General features: G+C 37.6%; 1 protein-coding gene and 1 long non-coding RNA gene across 5 annotated transcripts in view; both read left to right on the top strand.

Annotated features, from left to right (window-relative positions):
* Nucleotides 1-20,272, top strand: part of PRKAA2 (protein kinase AMP-activated catalytic subunit alpha 2) — a 61,342-nt gene that overhangs the window by 18,228 nt on the left and 22,842 nt on the right. For all 4 annotated transcript variants that reach the window (XM_045370295.3, XM_045370304.3, XM_065521867.2 and 1 more), the window contains exon 2: nucleotides 11,252-11,393. In XM_045370295.3, the coding sequence (XP_045226230.1) occupies nucleotides 11,252-11,393 (142 nt within the window). The remainder of the gene's footprint in view (nucleotides 1-11,251; nucleotides 11,394-20,272) is intronic.
* On the top strand, nucleotides 12,198-19,558 carry LOC135965376 (uncharacterized). The gene is made up of 2 exons (XR_010578253.2): nucleotides 12,198-12,322; nucleotides 19,462-19,558. It is a non-coding gene; the product is annotated as an uncharacterized lncRNA (long non-coding RNA).

Raw genomic sequence — 20,272 nt, 5'->3', positions numbered from 1 at the left:
GCAGGAGCATTGTCATGGTGGAGAAGGACTCTTTGATAAAGCTTTCCTGGGATTTTTTTTGCTAAAGTTTTGGCTAACTTTCCCAAAACACTCTCATAATCAGATGTTGTTGTTCCTTGGCCATCCAGAGAGTCAATAAACAAAATGCCAGAAGATCTCAAAAAACTGTTGCCGTGAACTTTACTCTGTTTTTTGTTTGTTTGTTTGTTGTTTTTTAAGAGACAAGGTCTTTGTGTCACCGAGGCTGGAGTGCAGTGGTGCAATCATAGCTCACTGAAGCCTGGAACTCAAGTGATCCTCCTGTCTCAGCCTTCTGAGTAGCTGAGACTGTAGGCCTGTGCCACCACACTTGGCTAATTTTAAACAATAGTTTTGAAGAGACAGGGTCTTACTATGTTGCCAGGCTGGTCTTGTCCTCCTGGGCTCAAGCGATTCTCTTGCCCCGGTCTCCCAAAGTGTTGGGATTTACAGGTGTGAGCCACTGCATCTAGCCCACCTTTGCTCTTCACTAGTCCACTGTGCTTTAACTGGACCACTTCCACCTCTTGGTAGCTATTGTCTGGACTGTGCCTTGTCTTCAGTATCATATTGGAAAAGCCATGTTTTGTCTCCTGTTACAACTCTTCGAAGAAATGCTTCAGGATATTGATGCTACCTATTTAAAATTTCCATTGAGAGCTCTGCTCTTGTCTGCAGCTGATCTGAGTGCAATAGTTTTGACACCCATTGAGTGGAATGTTTACTCAACGTTAATTTTTTAGCCAGAGTTGTGTCAAACTGAATCAATTGAGATGTCTATGATATTGGCTATCATTTCTGCTGGTCCTTTTCAATTAAGGCATGAACAAGATTAATTTTTTTTTTCCTACAAATCAATGAGGGTGGTCTGCTGCTATGGGCTTCATCTTCAAAATCATCTTGTCAGCCAGGCATGGTGGCTCACCCCTGTAATCCCAGCACTTTTAAGAGGCGGAGGCAGGAAGATCGCTTGAGCCCAGGAGTTTGAGACCAGCCTTGGCAACATAGCAAGACCCTGTCTCTACAAAAAATTAAAAATTAGCTGAGCATAATGGTGCACGCCTGTAGTTACAGTTTCTCTGGAGGTTGAAGTGGGAGAACCACTTGATACAGAAGGTCAGGGTTGCAGAGAGCAGTTATTGCATCACTGCCTTCCAGCCTGGGCAACAGAGGGAGACCCTGCCTCAACACAAAACAAAAAACTCTTATTGTCCCTTCTTAAAACAAATTACCCATTTGTAAACTGCTGATTTCTTTGAGTCATTGTTCCCATAAACTTTTCATAAGGTCTCAGTGATTTCATCATACTTCCATTAAAGTTTTGATAGAAATTTGATGTTTCTTTTTGCTTTAACATTAGCAGAATTCATGTTGCTTTAATAGGGACTCTTTTCAAACTAATGTCTTATCCTTCTTAGTGCCTCAAACTAGATCCTGTTCAGACATGTAATTGTTTATTTTGGTACAAAAGTTTTTTGATATCCATGCATAGTTTTTTTCATAATATGCATTTCCATGAATTTTTTGAATTTTTAAAAATATTTTTCTTTTTAGTTCAAATGTTGTTTCTGGTCTAATATTTACTTGTTTATATTTAATAAATTATTTTTAACTTAAAAAATATTTTTATCTTTTTTTACATGCATCGTTGTGTGTGCAGTTTCTGGTGTATTTTTAATAGTAGCAATAGGACTGTTCAGGACTCTTAGGAAATGCAAAGAAAGCAAACTTTTTACCCTTGAGGATTGCTTTGGAGATAGCAAGATATAGCTTTGAATCACAGCTCCAGAATTGACTGCTTATGTGCATTTTGGTTAAGTTTCTTAAACTCTTTGAGCCTGGGTTTTCTCTTCTGCAAGAACTCTTGTAGACTTTAAAAAAATATATAAAGTGCTTAATGCATATATATACATACAAACGCATGTGTGCATATGTATATGTGTATACACATACACACACACACACACACACAGCTTGCTAAGTATGAGGCACGCATTACCATTATTACTATCTGCCTTTCAGAATTACCTATTTTCTATTGATATCATAACTACTTTTCCTCAATTGCTTTATCTTTTAGGCCCCAGAATTGTCTGGTCTTTCCTGCCTTGGATACCCACTCTAGCTGGTTCCTTTCTTTCTTTCTTTTTTTTTTTTTTTTTGAGACAGAGTCTTGCTCTGTCATCCAGGCTAGAGTACAGTGGCACAATCTTGGCTCACTGCAACCTCCACCTCCCAGGTTCAGATGATTCTCCTGCCTCAGCCTCCCGAGTAGCTGGGATTACAGGCGCCCACCACCATACCCAGCTAGTTTTGTATTTTTAGTAGAGACAGGGTTTCACCATGTTTGCCATGCTGGTCTCAAACTCCACACCTCAAGTGATCCACCCACCTCGGCCTCCCAAAGTGTTGAGATTACAGGCGTGAGCCACTGCACCCGGCCTAACTAGTTCCTTTCTAAAGTACAATGTGCGAGTACTTTTCTTTCCATTTCTTAGATCTTTGCTACCTAAAGTTTAAGTGCATAAATTAGCAGCATTGAAAACTTCTTATAAATACCTCAAAGCACTTGAGCTCTTTTAATTTATGCATTTCTGTTGGTTATAATACTTGGGAGTGGAATCACTGAGTCATAGAGTATATACATGTTCAGTTTTAGTAGTTATGAATTTTGCTTCAATTTATTGTTTTCCCACGTGTTTACACTAATTTACATTCCCTCCAGCAACACATAAAAGTTCCAATTGCTCTATATCTTGACTAATACATGGCATTGTCTGTCTTTTTATTGTGCTGTTCTGGTGGGTATATTATGGTATTGTATTGCATTATGGTCTTAATTTACTTTTCTCTGATGACCCATGATATTGAGCACCTTTTCGTGTTTATTGACCATCTAGATCTCCTCCTTTCTAAATCTGTTTTCCTGTGAGACATATACCTTCTTTTGTAATGCCTAGACCTTGAGGAAATTGTAGTTCTGGTGCTGATGGTTATTATTTTTTCTTTTGATTCTTTTCCATATTTAGAAGCTTCTGGAATGAAGTACTACATAGAATTCCTTAGGACTTGGAATATATAGATAATAACTCTCTTTTGAGAGGTATTTGTTGGTTTGCTCAGATATGAGAGTGATTAGCACACCGAACTTACGCTTCATATTCTAAAGCAGCAATACTAGTAGATTATGAAGCCTATATCGTATATTCATGCACCCCAAATATTAGAGTTAGTCTTGCATTTTTTTCCCAAACAGTAAATAAGTAGTTACTGAGTGTTAGTTATGTGTTACGTACTGTGCCAGATGCCAAGGATCAATGATAAATGAGATACAGACCCTGTTTGAAGGAGCTGGCCACTGTAAAGGAGATCAGTAACAACAGCAGCAAAGTAGGTAATTACAGCACTTGATGTTAAGAGCTGCCAGGAAGAGGAGCTGTGGGATTACATTAGAACATCACTTAATCAGACTGTTGGGTTGGTGGAATGAGTTGGGGAATGGGGTGCTAGTTAGGGAATGCTTACTGAAAGATGGTACTTCAGCTGAATTTTGAAAGACGAGACATAGACATGATGCATTGGAGATTTGGTGAATGGGAATTTAAATGGTTCACATATTTAATGGCATTTATTCCACTGAATACAATTCAACTGAAATTTGCTGAATGCTTATCATAAACTGGGCATATGTTGGCTCTGAAAATGAGAGAAAGCACAGTCCTTATGGGAAGTTCCAAATAGTTCTAAATGACTGGAGTATAACACTTGAGGTGAGGGAATGGTGAATGATGATACAGGAAAGACAGGCAGAGACATATATATGTATTACATAAATACTATGTGTATACCTATCACACTATATGAAGTCCTTTAATAGTCAACCGTTCTGATTACCCTCTTACTCCGATTTTCCGATTAGGTGCATAACATGCTATGAGTGTAGAATGGGTTTCAGTTTCCCAGTATCAGTGGAGCCTCCATTCTGTGTGGTACCATAATTTGTCCTGACTCCCAGAGCTTCTGTCCAAAACCATCGTAGAAAAATTCTTGAATCTTCCCCTTGCTTTTCATTTCAGTCAGCTTGCCTTACCTGTAATTAGAGGGTATACAGAAGACTAATCTTTCTTACTACTAAAGTATTTCATAACGTATGGACACTTTGGTCAAAAGTAATTAGTGGAAAGAGAAGTGTTTCTAATTCTGGGGTCTACAGAAAATAAGATAGTGGAGCTGGCTGAGGACTGATACACAGCCCTTCCATCAGAGCCAAAACTTATCTATGCTCGTTCCTCATTTCATTCATTCTTGCCCCCAACATTTTTCCCCCACTTCTTAAACTCAGGGTCAATTTAAAGGTCTGGCCCTCAGACTGTTTAGGGTCATGAGGGGAACATTGTAACTGATAGCCAAAAATGCCACTGTAACTAGAAAGCTATGTCTCTAGCATCTAAACTTGGAATTCTAAGTGTCATTTCTCCCAAACCCAAATTGTTATTACATATGGTGTGTATTAATAAATTCTATAATACTTTTAATATGATAGCATTATTTTAGACATTATGAGTTAAATCTTTCATTGGGTAACCATAGATTGCATTATAGTATAATCATTAAGAATATAGGCTTTAGAATCAGATAGATCTGGATTTAAATACTGATTCTGTCCATTACTAGTCAGTTTGAATTTCTCTAAGTCTTAGTTTCCACATCTATAAAATTTCCTCATAGAGTCATTAAAAGCTTAAAATGAAACAATGTATGTAAAATGTTAAACATGAATATATACATACAGATACACACCTGCTAGGTATCCCTCACAGATTTGTGAGAAAGAATAATTAACTGTCACTAAATAACCCCTGCTACAAATCTGGATTATAAATTGCCTCCTGTAGACACCCTGAAGGATGATGTCCATTTCTTAGTAGTCTCTCTTGTGCCTTCACTTGGAGACCCTCCTGAAGGATTTAGTGCACATATTTTTTTAGTCTAAATTTTAAGTCAGACCACCTCAAATATGTCCCAAAAATTCTAAGAAACTTTTGCAGCTATGGCAATACAATGGTAGGCTTGATTTTATTTATTTAGATAAAATACGATGATAGACTTGATTTTACTTATTATATAGGCTAATAACTTCCTAGAGCACTATGATTGCCACGATTCCAAAGAGAAAAAAAACTTTTCAAGCACCAAAAAAGTAGCTTAAAAGCAAATTTTGTACACCAGTCGGGGACTCTTTAGGGTATAAGAAATACCACCTTCAGCACCTTGTCCAGTGGAGCATGTGAAATTAAGTACTTAGATTCTTTTTGTGGACTGAAGCTTCATTTTCTTTGGATTAGTTCAAAGTATTATGCAGTATTTCCATAGCCTTTACATTTTGGCAACTCTTTTCTTTGTTTGATCCTAGCAGAAAAATGGATTATAATTTGGGCCCAAAATAATTATCTTTTAATTGTTCCTTTTGTTTTACTAGATATGATAATATCCTAAACTATATAATATATTAAAATAGAATGAGGATGTATTTGATATTAATTACTATGGGATGATGTACAGATACAGAAGTGTTCCAAACTATGCCTTTTAAACTATAGTGTCTTGCCTGTGGTAAAAAATGCTGGACTTCATTTGGGAGTGATATTGGAAATTTGAAAGCTTATAATCTTTGTGTAAAACAATTGTGTATTTATACCTGTATAACACAGCTGTGTGAAGTTCTGTGTCTTGTATATAAAGAAAAATGTGTCAAAACTGAAAAGCATCCAGAAAGTGGCAACCAGAATCATCAAGAGGCAGGAGTGGCTTAAAAGCTTTATACCCTTCAATGTGAAATGATCCTTAGGGGTATCATTAGAAAAGTCTTAGAGTGGGAAGGGGAATTAGCCTTGATCTACTCCAACCTGTTACTTAATGCAGGAATTTATCTTATGATAATCCTGATAAATGGCTGAGCTTCCTCTGTTTGAATACTGGATGATGCATTAAGAGTGCTGATTTTGGCTAGGCTCACACCTGTAATGCCAGCACTTTGGGAGGCTAAGGAAGGCAGATCACCTGAGGTCAGGAGTTCCAGACCAGCCTGGCCAACATGGTGAAACCCTGTCTCTACTAAAAATACAAAAAGTAGCCAGGTGTGGTGGTGCACGCCTGTAATTCCAGCTACTCGGGAGGCTGAGGCAGGAGAATCACTTGAACCCAGGAGGCAGAGGTTGCAGTGTACTGAGATTGTACTACTGCACTCCAACCTGGGTCACAGACTGTCTCCAAAAAAAAAAAAAAAAAAAAAAAAAATGCTGATTTTGGGGACATGCTGCTTGGGTTTAAATCCCAGCCCTGCCTAATGGGATCTACCGTGGTCACTCACCTACTAGCTGGGTGACTATGGGCAAATTCTTAACCTCTCTGCAAATTTTTAACCAGCCCCATTTCCTGGCTTATTATTGCCAGCATCTGTGTTCCTGACAATAGGCAAAGACACAAGGGATTTAGCCTCTGACCCCCTCCCTTCTAGCATTGAGAGATGAACTGAGAATCAAGTAAATGTTTGTGTTATACATCTGGTGGAAAAAAAGTATATTCAGTATATAGTAGTTACCTTTAAAAAATGAAAGTTTCAGTTTCAGTATAGACCAGAGTGGTGAAAAGGAAGTTTAGGGGAGTCTTCATGGATCAGACAAGTCTGTTAGTTGAAGGAGAGTCTATCGACTATTCCCAGTTCTTCCTTCTGGAACAAACAACATAAATCAGTTTAATTCCTTCTGTGTGACAACGCTTCACCTTATCAAACGTAAAATATAAAAGGCATAGTCTGGGTGAGTGTGGATTTTTTCCCCCTTAAAATTCCATAGCTTTAAAGAGTATTTTGTATATTTTGGCTAAAATTTAGGAAAAACAAAATGAACCCACTAATGGGTGATAATTTTGTAGAGCTCTTTAACTTTTTAATCCAAAAAATTGTGTGGACTGTAAATTATAATTCATTTCCATCAACTCATATATGATTATTCAGCAAAAGTGGAAATTTGAAGTAGATTCCAAACGTTTTGAGTTTTAAAATATTCTAAATAGTGTGTTATTTAGATTCAGCCTTGAGTGACAAAAATATCCAAAATAAGAGTGGCTTAAACAAATAGAAATATTTTGCTGTCTTGTAAAAGTCTGAGCAGGTGATGTAAACTGTTGTCATGTCTGATGGTGTCAAAAATATGGTTTTCTCTTTCTTGTTGCTCTCCCCTTCTTAAGTCTGGTCTCGAGGTGCAAAATGGTGGCTTTGATATTCCAGGCTTCAGGATGAAGGAAGGGATGAAGACAAAGTTGTTAGGGATATTTCTGCTTTATATCTCACTGGCTGGAACATATTCATGTGGCCGCATCTATTAATAGTTGCAAGAGAGGCTAAGAAGCAGGGTGTACACTGTGTAGCCATGTACTCAGTTGTAATTTGGGAGTTTCATGTATGGGAGAAATAAAGATGCAGAAGATATTGGGGGACAACCAGCAGTGTAATGTAATTAGTACAGCTACTTACTTGAGTAGGCCTTCATTAAATCGTTGTTCAATGGATGAATGTTTCTAATTGCTCCTGTCAAAGTAGGTATTGATCTGGATATTTACATATATAGATGATAAATTATGGCAAGATTATTTATTATTGATGTTTTTATAATTTTATTTCTCATCTACTCTTTACAAATATGGTATATCTGACAGTCTTCAGGCAGATGTAATACTGTCCAAGATTCATTTCAGTTTATTTATTGCTGTCCCCCGCCCTCCAAAAAACTTGGAGGTGTATTTAAAAATCTCTTCTCATGTGTCTATGATGACCATTTCTTGCATATGCTCGGCAAATGTTTTTAGACTGAATAAATGAATGGTAATAAAACCTTGAGGCATCCAAGCCTTTTCTTTTAATTTCTTTTGTTTCGATTTACACAAACAAAAGTTTATATCTATAATATACATAGAAGAAATTCTTGACCTTAAATCTGTATTTATTACAAGATTTTCAGGAACATTCATTCAGCTTTCAGGTGGAATGTGGTTAGGTTTGGATTTAATTATGGTTAAGTACCAATTATGGCATTATTAGGCAAAAAAGGCTAAACACCCATTGTAGGGATTTCAGTGCTAGTTATTTCATTGAGGCTATCGGGGATTTGAGGAGAGAGACGTATTTGTTAGACCACCCTGGCAAGGTGTTTGAGTATTATAAAATTCCCAAAGATGAGTAATAAACTACTCAGGCATCAAGAAACCATTTAGCTTACTTTAACTGAATAGAAAGTTCCTAGAAATCGATAAGGTTTTTCTGGAGTCCTGGAAATATATTTTGGAATGTTAGTAAGTTATATTGCTTGAACTTGATTTGTCTCACTTTGTTTGTTTTATATGCTGAGAAAGTAACTTTCAAGCTTCATTAAATTTTTTGACATAATTTACAGTTTGCAAAAGTTATTAAGATAAAAATAATCTCCAGCGACAGAAACTCAGTTCTTCCTAAGTCATTGCATTACATGTTTGGAGTACTCTGACTGAGGGTATTACTGTGTGGCAGTTATGCTGGCTCTGAAGTCAGATAGCCCAGGTCAGATTTTGTGCCATCACTTACTTTGTGACCTCAGGTGACTTATTTAGCTTCTCTGTGCCTCATCTATACACTGGAGGGTAATAATACTTCATAGAGTTGTAGTAGGGTTGAGAGAGCAGGGCACCTAGCACTTAGAATAAAGCTTAGTACATAATAAACAATAAATGTCATTAATGGTCACTTTTGTCATCATTATTAATGTTTTCTTCAAAATGAGTTAAAATATGACTCCAAGAAATATTTAGGAGATTATATCAGTTGACTTTTTCATTTGTAGCATATACGTTATGTGGTACCAAGTGAAATGGAAGATGCAGGTTTGGTGAGGAAGAGAAGGAGAATGTTGAATGTGGTTTTTTTGTTTTGGTTTTGGTTTTACAGTTTTTTTTAGAGACAGGGTCTCACTGTGTCACCCACGCTGTATTGCAGTGGCACATCTTGGGTTACTGCAACCTCTGCCTCCCAGGTTCAAGGGATCCTCCTGCCTCACCCTCCTAAGTAGCTGGGACTACAGACATGTGCCACCACACCCAGCTACTTTTTTATTTTTAGTAGAGATGGGGTTTCGCCATGTTGCCCAGGCTGGTCTCGAACTCCTGGGCTCAAGTGAACCACCTGCCTCGGCCTCCCAAAGTGCTGGGATTACAGGCATGAGCTGTCATGCCTGGCCCTTGAATTTAGTTTAGAATGTGTTGAACTTGAGTTGTTTGTGGGATATTAATCTTGAAATATGAATTTAAAGGAGGGACAGAGGTCACTGGCATATGGGTGATAATTAAAACTATGGGAGATGAATGACATAACATAAGGGTCTACCTTGGGCCTAGGTTTGAAACCTGGGGACACTAACCTTCAAAGAACAGGCAGAGGACATAAAGGAAACCATCTGAAAGTTAGTAGGAGAAACAGGAGAGAGAAATACCACCAAAAAGAGTTACGGTGTCTGATGAAACAGAGATTAAAGTAATCTGAGAACTGAAAAGTATCCATGGCTTGCTAATTAACGGGTATTTTGTGACTGTTTGGTATCCGTAGAGTGGAGGTGGAAACCAGATAGCTGTGAATTTAGGAATGGTGATAAAGGAGGAAAAGAAGGCAATAAATGTAATTACTGTAACTACTCTTTTGAGAAATTTTAATGAGACAAGTTGGAAACTAGAGGAAGATACAGGATCAATGGAAAAGTTTTGGAGGGTATATGATTTGGATAGGCTTAAGAGAAATAGCTATTAGAAAAGAGAAAAGGTTGAATATGAAGAGAGTGTAGAAAAGATAGGTTCAAGGCCAAATTTGATGAGATTGGCTTTGAATAGGAGGAGGGATGTGGATAGAAGTAAGCCTTTAAGAGAGGGAACTGGGGTTCACCTGTAATTCCTGCACTTTGGGAGGATCACTTGAGCCCAGGAGTTCAAGACCAGCCTGAGTAACATAGTAAGACCCCATCTCTACAAAGATTTAAAGAAAAACCAGCTGGGGATGCTGGCACATTCTCATAGTCCTAGCTACTAGGGAAGCTGAGGCAGAAGGATCACTTGAGCCCAGGAGGCTGAGGCTGCAGTGAGCTATGTTCACACCACTGCATTCCAGCCTGGATAACAAAACATTACCCTGTCTCAAAATAAATAAATAAAAAGGGAAAGTCACTCCGAATGACTTCATGTTCTCTAAAGAAATAAAAAGGGTGTTTGTCACTGAAAGGAGGGTTAGATACATGTTTTGAGGAGAATGGTGAAAGTTTAGAATAGAATTGAGGAAAGTGGGAGAGGTAGCTGACAAATTTGTTCCCTGACTGAGGGATTTTTCACCTGAACGGTATTTAAAGATATCACTGGTAGTGTGGATGCCATGAATGTGTTATATGAAAAAGCAGAAGGACTATATTTAATATAGAATATATTGATTTAGCATCTCTGTGTACAAAGCACTGTGCACATACACTTCCTGAGAGATTCAGATGAGCACTGGTCATCTTGTCCAAGGAGAGTATGAGCTAATAGCTCAGGTCATGTGATTTGTCACAAACGCAAATGTTTATAATAGATTAAAAATGGTAAATGGCACATGAGTTTTATAAACATACTATAACATACTATATATAAACATACTATAACAGTTTGTTTAGAGATCCCATCAAATAGGTGGAAAATAAGAGGACTTTATGAAAAAGGCACAAAAAATGGCCATGTGTGAATTTTCTGTTGAAATAGTAATTATTCTGAATTTTTGATTTATTACACTATGTATTCTTCTATAATACAATGACTGGCATTAAACAGAAGAAGAGAAACAAAGAGATTAATGAAACAGTGAGTTCTCTCCTGTCCAAACAGTGTTCTAAAGTTGATTATATTTTTAGTAAGAATATAGAATTCAGTAATCATTTTCACAAACATTCCACAAATATGAGCATCTCTATTAGGTGCAAAAGATACAGACATGACTAAGATACAATTTCTGTCCTCAAAGAGTGCATACTCTAATAGAAGAAATAGAAGTAAAAGGAACTGTAGTTTTGTACAACAAGTGATATAAACATGGTATATGTAAGTAGTGAAGTTTAGGGCACAATGGAAGGAAGCATGAATAAATGATTATGTTGACATAACAGCACATTTTTTTCCTTTTTCTTTCCTTTAGTTGGAGAACATCAATTAACAGGCCATAAAGTGGCAGTTAAAATCTTAAATAGACAGAAGATTCGCAGTTTAGATGTTGTTGGAAAAATAAAACGAGAAATTCAAAATCTAAAACTCTTTCGTCATCCTCATATTATCAAACTGTAAGTATTTTTGTATCTGATAATGCCAAAGAGACACCTGTCTTAAAATGTTTTTTAGGAATTTTATAATGATAGTTTATTGTTAACCTTTTACGAAGATGTTTTTTCATGTTCATATTCAGCAAGTGTTAATTCATTTAACCTTTATGAGTCCTTTTTTTGCACACTCTTGGTTAGAATGAACAGACATTGTTTCTAAATTGGTACTCTTCTCAAGTGATGAATGAAGCCTTAGAAGTTGGTTCTTATCCAACTTTAAATGTCGTTCAGGGTTTTGACATTTCTAGATTCATTTTTACAATTTTTATCTAGTCAATTTTCACTAACATATCAGGGTATTTCTTTCTTTGGAAAGTTGGAAAGTATATGTCAAAGATTATTTCACATAGTATGTTACTTGTAGAACTGAAAGTAATACTGTAATCATAAAGCTTTTAGGAAGGCAAATGTGTTTTTTTCCCCTTGGAATAAATTACAAACTTAAAAGTCAGGTAAATATAGAGATAAATAAGATAATTAATTCAAAGATAAATAAATAATTATTTTAAAATTGACTAGACCCTAGAAAATATAAATATTAATTGTGCAATACTGTGTTTCTTTCAATCATTTAAAGTTGCAGTTTAATATTTGTTGAGAAAATGTAACGTGCTAGACGCTAACAACTGTCTCATTTATCTTTAAGCTTGGATACAGTTTTATAAGATAAGTATTGCTCTTACTTATTGAGTACCTGGTAGTGGTCTGGAACTGTACCAAGCATTTTTTTTTTTTTCTTTTTGGTCAAGGTTCTGCTGAATGTATGGAGCATTTTACATCTTTAATTTAATGTTATCTTCGCGATCAGTGTCTAAAGTAGGCTTACTTTATAGACAAGGAAACTGCATTATCTAAGAAGTAATAGCAGCTTATCCAAGGCCACACACCTAGTAAGTCACAGAGCTGGTAGTTGATGTCAAACCTGATTCCAAATGCCATGCTGTTAATGCTCTAGCACTCCAGTTTTTCTTAAAACTGAGAGTTATATAAATTCCTTTTAAAGAAAAAAGAAATTTATGGATCCCCGATTTTGACTTATTTTTAACATACCATTACTTAAGAAACAAAGCCCTACGTATAAACTTTATATGTATATAGTTTGAATGCAACTATGAAACCAAAAGAAATTCACAATTTAAATACAAAAAAACCCACACTGGAATCAATGGAATTCAAAGCAGTATCAATAGTATAATGTGACAAATAATAGTGTTTCATAACAACCAAATCATTGTTAGAGAGTTTAATAGTGGAAACAGTAGGAGGAGATCAAATACTAAATTTATATTGTGAATCAAATAAGATTGGTACAGAGAAAGCGTGTTCACACAAATCTACTATTAAAAAAGCAGAATTAGGCTGGGCGCGGTGGCTCACGCCTGTAATCCCAGCACTTTAGGAGGCCGAGACGGGCAGATCACAAGGTCAGGAGATCGAGACCATCCTGGCTAACACAGTGAAACCTCGTCTCTACTAAAAATACAAAAAATTAGCCGGGTGTGGTGGCGGGCGCCTCTAGTTCCTGCTACTCCGGAGGCTGAGGCAGGAGAATGGCGTGAACCCGGGAGGTGGAGCTTGCAGTGAGCTGAGATTGCGCCACTGCACTCTAACCTGGGCGACTGAGCAAGACTCCGTCTCAAATAAGTAAAAACAGTATTAATATCTCTGAGATGTTATTTGCTAGTTCATTAAAATCAGACATTATATTTAGGCTGACCTTTGTCAGTGAGCAATCTTTGAATGTCAGCATTAATGGGAACAACTTGATAACCCTGTGGAGTTATGTTGTTTACTTGATGACAAGAGTAGCATGTAAGTGTGGTAAGCAGAATAATACCCACCCCCCATATCTATTTCCTAATTCCCAGAATTTGTGAATATGTTAGGTTGCATGGCAAAGGGTAACGTTGCTAAGCAGCTGACCTTAAACTAGGGAGATGATCCTGGATCATGTAGGTGGGCTCAATATTAACACAGTGGTTCTTAAAAGTAGAGAAGAGTAGAAGAAGAGTCAGAGAAAAAGGTCTGAACTTGGAAACAACATCAGAATGATAAAATGTGAGAAGCACTCAACTGGCCGTTGCTGCCTTTGAAGATGGAGAAAAGGGAGCATGAGTCAATGAATGCAGGCAGTCTCTACAAGCTGGGAAATGCAAAGAAATTCTGCCCCAGAGCCTTCAGAAGGCAACACAGCTGTGCTGACACCTTGATTTTAGCCCACTGAGACATATGTCAAGATTTTAGGATAAAGAACTGTAAGATAATACATTTGTGTTGTTTAAAGCCACTGAGTTTGAAGTATGGCAGCAATGGGAAACTAATACAGCATCATTCTTGAAATCCTTAAATAAATGGCTGGTCCAGTTATTGTTGAGATTTGGAACATTCATTTAGTCTTTACTGCTGTACTTATCGTTAGTGAACTATGGCGATTTGGTATTTTTAATGAACGGACCCATGCGGTGCATCTTACGGGCAGCATGAGTATGCCACTGACTGTTCAGAGCAGGCTTTTATGGGATTGGTGTGGATGACCGGTGATGACTCAGTTCTCACATCACTGCTATGAAACCTTCATTCTTAGAGTAAGCTTCGATGTCATATGATCTTCACTTGAAGTTCACTTAGTCATAAACATAAACAAACAAAAAAAAATGAGGTCCCTGAAATTGCATGGCAGTACTTGATTATGAGGTTATCATCCAGGACCTATGCATTAGATGGTCCAGAGTATGTATATGGAGGTTTTTAAAGATTATCATAAGAATTAAAATTCCCCCATGATCTTGGCGACTCACCTCTCCTATCCTTTGTTTCTTTAACTTGAAAATGGGACACCTCATTTGAGGATTAAATGTGTTGGCACTGGTATAATCCCTAGTATTTGATGAGCATTGGCCCAGAGCAGGAATTAGCTATTTACAAACTAATTCCAGTCCTCTTTCATTATTCCAAATGGTTTTCACTTAACTGAAACAGTTCATCTCTGACTTCAACTCCATGTTATTAATGACTTTGTTCTAGTTACTGGGTAACATCTAAGCTAAATCTCTTTGCTCTTCCCCACTGAGTGTCCACTTCCTATGAGAAGAGAGAGCTGAAATGGCCAGACTAAAAGTGTCATATGCTAGAAAGAAAGTGGAGAAGGGAAAGATCTTTCCATATTTGCCTTACACCTTGACCTCATCACTTTTACAATGCCAACCCTGAAAGATTTTGAGGAAATTTTACCCATTTGGGTATGAGTCCTACTATCTCTACAGTTCCTAAAAGCACAAATCAGATTTTATAGATAAGCAGTTGCGGTTGTCATGAGGATTCTAAGGCTTCTTTTCCTTTTTTTTTTTTTTTTTTTTTTAAAAACAGAGTCTAGCTCTGTTGCCCAGCCTGGAGTGCAATGGTGCAATCTTGGCTCACTGCAACCTTCTCCTTCCAGATTCAAATGATTCTCATGCCTCAGCCTTCCAAGTAGCTGAGACTACAGGCATGTGCCACCACACCCTGCTAATTTTGTATTTTTTGTAGAGACAGGCTCTCCGCCATTTTGCCAGGCTGGTCTCAACCTCCTAAGCTCAAAACCATCAGCCTGCCTCAGCCTCCCAAAGTGCTGAGATTACAGGCTTGAGCCACTGCGCCCAGGCCCAAAGATTTATTTGTGATGTCATATTTATCAGTGTTTTCTTGCCTCCATTTCTTTATTTACTTTCAATCATTTTATTTTTGTTTGGCTGTCTCATTCTGATACAGGATTATTTAATTGTTTGCTATTTTCTGAAGGAATTGTAGAAGATTGTCAGAGTTGATCAGAAAGTAATTGGTAGAGGTGAATTTGCAGTTCAAAACTTTTGGCTTCCAGCCTCAAGATTAATTCATTCAGCTACATTGCCTCTTTAATTGTAGGTCTGATCTTAAAACAAAAAACAAACAAACAAAAAAAAACCCACTCATGTATTTTTGCTACCGTACAAGCTTATTAGTCTTTAACAGTGTTAGTGATTTAAACAGAGAGAGCAACCTTATCCTTTCCGTGGTTTTCTTTTGTGTAGCCTTGGACTGTCAGGAATAGTTTCCTTATTGCAAAAATGGAACTCTGGAATTAGCAAGAAAGTTTGGGCACTGAATGCCAAGAATGAAGGATATTTATTGCATGATTTCTTTATTAACCCAAATTGAAAAAAATTACAAATGAATAACCTAAAACCCACTGGTAGAAAATTAAAAGGAGCAAACAGGATTTAAAGAAAAATCCACTTTCCCATGAAGTAGAATTTGTTGAATTGATTCTTTCCTTGTTTTTCTTTCCTCCATAGTTATTAATGCAACTTGATTTTACTTGGTCAAAAGATGAATGCTTGCTAGTCTGGTAGAGATGATTTGATTTTGTCTAATTCTTTTTTGTTTGTTTGTTTGCTTGTTTGTTTTTTTGAGACAGAGTCTCGCTCTGTCGCCCAGGCTGGCATGCAATGGTGCAATCTTAGCTCACTGTAAGCTCCGCCTCCTGTGTTCAAGTGATTCTCCTGCCTCAGCCTCCTGAGTAGCTGGGACCACAGGCAACCGCCACCATGCCCAGCTAATTTTTGTATTTTTAGTAGAGACAGGGTTTCACCATGTTGCCCACGATGGCCTCGATCTCTTGTCTCCGTGATATGCCCACCTTGGCCTCCTAAAGTGCTGGGATTACGGGCGTGAGCCACCGCACCCGGCCTGTCTAATTCTTTTTAGTCTATCTTATTTAACGTATGGCCAGCTTTTTAACATCATTAACTGCCAGCACCACCTTGAAATGTCTCTAGGTTTCCATGACACCTCAGGCTTCTGTTTTCTTTTTTTCATTCTTGTTTATTCTGAAAACTTTCTTTTATGGGCCCCTCTTTATCTTCCTGGCTGTTAAGTATTGATGCAGTCAAGTATACCGAGCTACTGCAATTTTCTTAGTGAACCCTCTTTTGATGATTTCATTTATTACCATGATGCCGTTTGCTATCTCTATGCTGAAGACTTCCAAATCTTGATGATTTCTGGCCCTTTTATTTCTCTGGATTTCTGAGCACATGTATCAAATTGTTTATCAGATGTTCACATTCTAAAGTCACAGAATCACCTGAAGCTAAACGTTTCTCTCTCTTCCAACTTACTCCTCTGTATTTTTGGGGGTGGGAGAGTGGAGGGGAGGTAAATGAAAATACCATTCATGCAGTTTCCTAAGCCCCAAACTTGGGCAAAATCTTTAATTTCTTCTTTTCCCTAATTTCTTACATACAATAAATCATTAAGGTCTGTACTTTTTTTTCCCTAAGTGTCCTCTGAATTTATCCATTTTTCTTTGATCTGTCAAGTTACCATCTTGCTTCTTGTACTTCAGCTGTTTCCTCTGCTTGGAATACTTTATCCACATCTCTCTTTCCCTAGGCTGCCAATTCCGACTTGTCTTTTAAGTGCAATTACATTTGACCCTTGAACAGTATGGGTTTGAACCACATTGGTCTACTTATGCTTGGATTTTATGCCGCCTTTGCTGCCCTGAGACAGCAAGACCAACCCCTCCCCTTCCTCTTCCTCCTCAGTCTACTCAATATGAAGATGATGAGGATAAAGGCCTTGATGGTGATCCATTTCCACTTAATGAGTAGTCAGTATATTTTCTCTTCCTTATGATGTTCCTAATAACGTTTTCTTGTCTCTAGCTTACTTTATTGTAAGAATACAGTATATAATACATTTAACATGTGAAATGTGTGTTAATTATTTATGCTATCTCTAAGACTTCTGCTCAACAGTAGGCTATTAGTATTTAAGTTTAGGGGGAGTCAAAGGTTAAACATGAATTTTCGAGTGCACAGGGGTTGACACCCTAACCCCCACACTGTCTGAGGATCAACTGTACCCCTGAAAACCTACTTTACTCACTAAGACTAGGTTAGGCTCTAACTCCTCTTTGCTCCCAAAGCACTCAATGTTCACCTTTTCCAAAGCCCTTAAATTGTGTTATAATTGCACATTTTCTTATTGGTATTTCCCACAAGACTGAAGTACTTAGGAGCAGGAATTATGGCTTTTTTTTTTTTAATTCAAATTTTTATCGAGCACCTACTACGGGATGGGTGCTGTTCTAGGCATAGGGGATATAATCATGAAAAACAACATCTCTTTCTTGTGTTTTTATGTTCTGGACAGTAAGTAAACAAATTAACAAGATCATTTTAGGCAAAGATAAGTGCTATGAGAATGAAATATGATGCCGTCACAGAGTGTGACTAGGAAAGAAGAAGGGCTGATTTAGGTTAGGTGTGAGGAAGCCTCACTAAGAAGATAGGTTTGACCTAAGACCTAAAGGATGATAAAGATATGGACGTTTGAAAATCTGGGGACAGAGTGTTTTCAAAGGAAGGGGAAGAGCAACATCAAAGAAATGAAACAAACTTCAAGTGTTGTAAGCAAAGGAAGATTATGTAATCTCAGGAGTGGAGTGAGGAGAAGAGAAGTAGTTCAGGAGTTTTAAGAGTAGATGGGGACCAGATAACAAAGGGATTTGAAGGCCTTGCTAAGAGATTTGATTGTGTTCTAAATGGGAACTTTTGGAGAGGTGGAGAAGTAACATGGGATGAGTATAGTATAGAATGGGTATGGTGGCAGAGGTAGAAGCAGACAGACCAGTTGGGAAGCTATTGCTGTAGTCTACCTGGGAGATTATGGTGGCTTTAACCAAAACGATAATCTAGTTTTGTGTTGGCTAATACAGTAGCTGCTGGCCCTATGTGGCTGTGTAAATTTAAATTAATTCAAATGAAAAATTTAGTTGTCTGGTCACACTAGCCACATTTCAAGTACTTAATAGCCACATGTGTTTAGTGACCACTGTGTTGGACAGACCAGATAAAAAACATTTCTATCATTGTAGGAAGTTGTGTTCAACAGCCCTGGTCTAGATGGCGAGAAACTGATGGATTTGATATGTATTTTGAAGGGAGAACTAATGAATTACTGATGGGTTAGATAAGGAGGAAAAATAAAGGATTTTGTTTTGTTTTGTTTTGTTTTTGGCTTAAGCAACTGGGATTTTGGGTTTTGGCTTGAGCAACTAGGTAGTGATAGTGGTGTCATTTTTTGAGATGGGGAGAATGGAAAAGAAACATTAGAGAGAGGTGAACATTAAGGATACTGTTTTGGCCATGTTAAGCTAAGAATCCATTAGACATGTAAATGGAGATATCATATATCATCTTTATCTCTCCAGCAACTAGCACAGTAGTAGGTATTCAATAATTACTTGTAGCTCCGTAAAGAGGTGATGTTTGAACAAGGTTCTGATGGCTCTAGGAGTCCAAGCAAGAACAAAAGAATGAAAGTGTAAGGAATATGGTGTATTGGGAACAAACAGTCTGGTGCACAGAGTATATATAGGGAAGTGGAAAAATAAGGCCAGAAAGGCAGGTTGTTGGTTGATCCATTCATTCAACAAATGACACCATTTAGGCACTAGGGAAATAGCAGCAGACAAAAAGGCAACAACAACAAAATCCTTGCTATTATGGAGATTGTATTAGTGTGTGGTGGAAGGGTGGTGGGGAAAGACAATAAATGTGACATTTTATGTCATACGTTAGACAGTGAAGAGGTGAGGGGATATGCCACGTAGATATCTGGAGGGGGAATGTTACATATAGAAGGAAGAGCAAACACAAAGGAAAGAAGAAATTCCTGCAGGCCAGAGATCAAGGAAGCAGAACGATCTAGGAGGATTAGAATAACACACGAGGTCAGAGACATAAAGCCAAGTTGTGCAGGGCATTGTAGGTCATTGTAAGGACTTTGGCTTTTACTCTTGTGTAAGATGGGAATCCATTGGAAGGCTTTGATTAGAGGTGTGATGTGATCTGACTTACGTTTAGACTATAGGTGAGCAAGAGTTGAAGCAGGGAAACCAATTAGGAATCAATTGCAGTAATCTGTGTAAAAGATGATGTTGGCTTGGAATAGAGCATAGTGTAGAAGTGTTGAGAATTAACCTTGTTTTGTATGTACTTTCAAGGTAGAGTCAACAGCATTTGCTAACAGATAAAATGTGAGTTCTGAGAGGAAAGAAGTTAAGGATGACTCCAAGGCATCTGGCCTCAGCAAAAAAACAAGGATGGAATTGCCAGTAACTGAAGTGGAGAAGATTGTAGGAGGAACAGGTTTGAGGTGGGATGTTAGGGGGGTGGTTTCAACAATTTAATTTTGGTTTTATGAAGTTGAAATGCTTATTAGGCATCCAAATAGAGATGTAAGTAGGCTGTTGAATAAGTGAATCTGGAGTTCAGGGGAGAGGTGTAAGCTAGAGAGATAAATTTGGAAGCCATCAGCAGACAGACTGTATTTAAGATATTTAAAGCTCTAAGACTGGATGAAATCGCCACGGTTGTGAGTATGGATAAACAAGAAGTCCAAAGACTGAGCTCTAGAACACTATGACACTAACATGTCTGTTAAAATGTCTGAAAAATGAGGAGGAACCAGTAAAAGAGAATGAAAATGGTCAGTGAGGTGGGAGGAAAATTAGAGGAATCGGGTATCTTGAAGCCACAAGAAGAAAGTGTTTCAGGAAAGATCACCGACTGTCCCTTTTACTGGTGAATATTGAGGTAAGATTAGAACTGAGAATTGACTGTTAGATTTGGCAACATGGAGGTTGCTGTTGTCTTTGAAAAGAACCAATTTATTGGAATGATGAGGACAAAAACCTCATGTAAAGGGTTTAAGAGGGCCTATGAGATAAAAAAGGGGAGATAGTAACTATAGGCAGGAGAGGAGAGACATAGGAGTGGTAACCAGAAGAGAATGTGGAGTCTAAACAAGGTTAG

This window comes from Macaca fascicularis, chromosome 1 (assembly GCF_037993035.2).
Source record: "Macaca fascicularis isolate 582-1 chromosome 1, T2T-MFA8v1.1".
In the NCBI taxonomy this organism is placed as follows: domain Eukaryota; kingdom Metazoa; phylum Chordata; class Mammalia; order Primates; family Cercopithecidae; genus Macaca; species Macaca fascicularis.
This window is presented reverse-complemented; position numbering and strand designations above follow the sequence as displayed.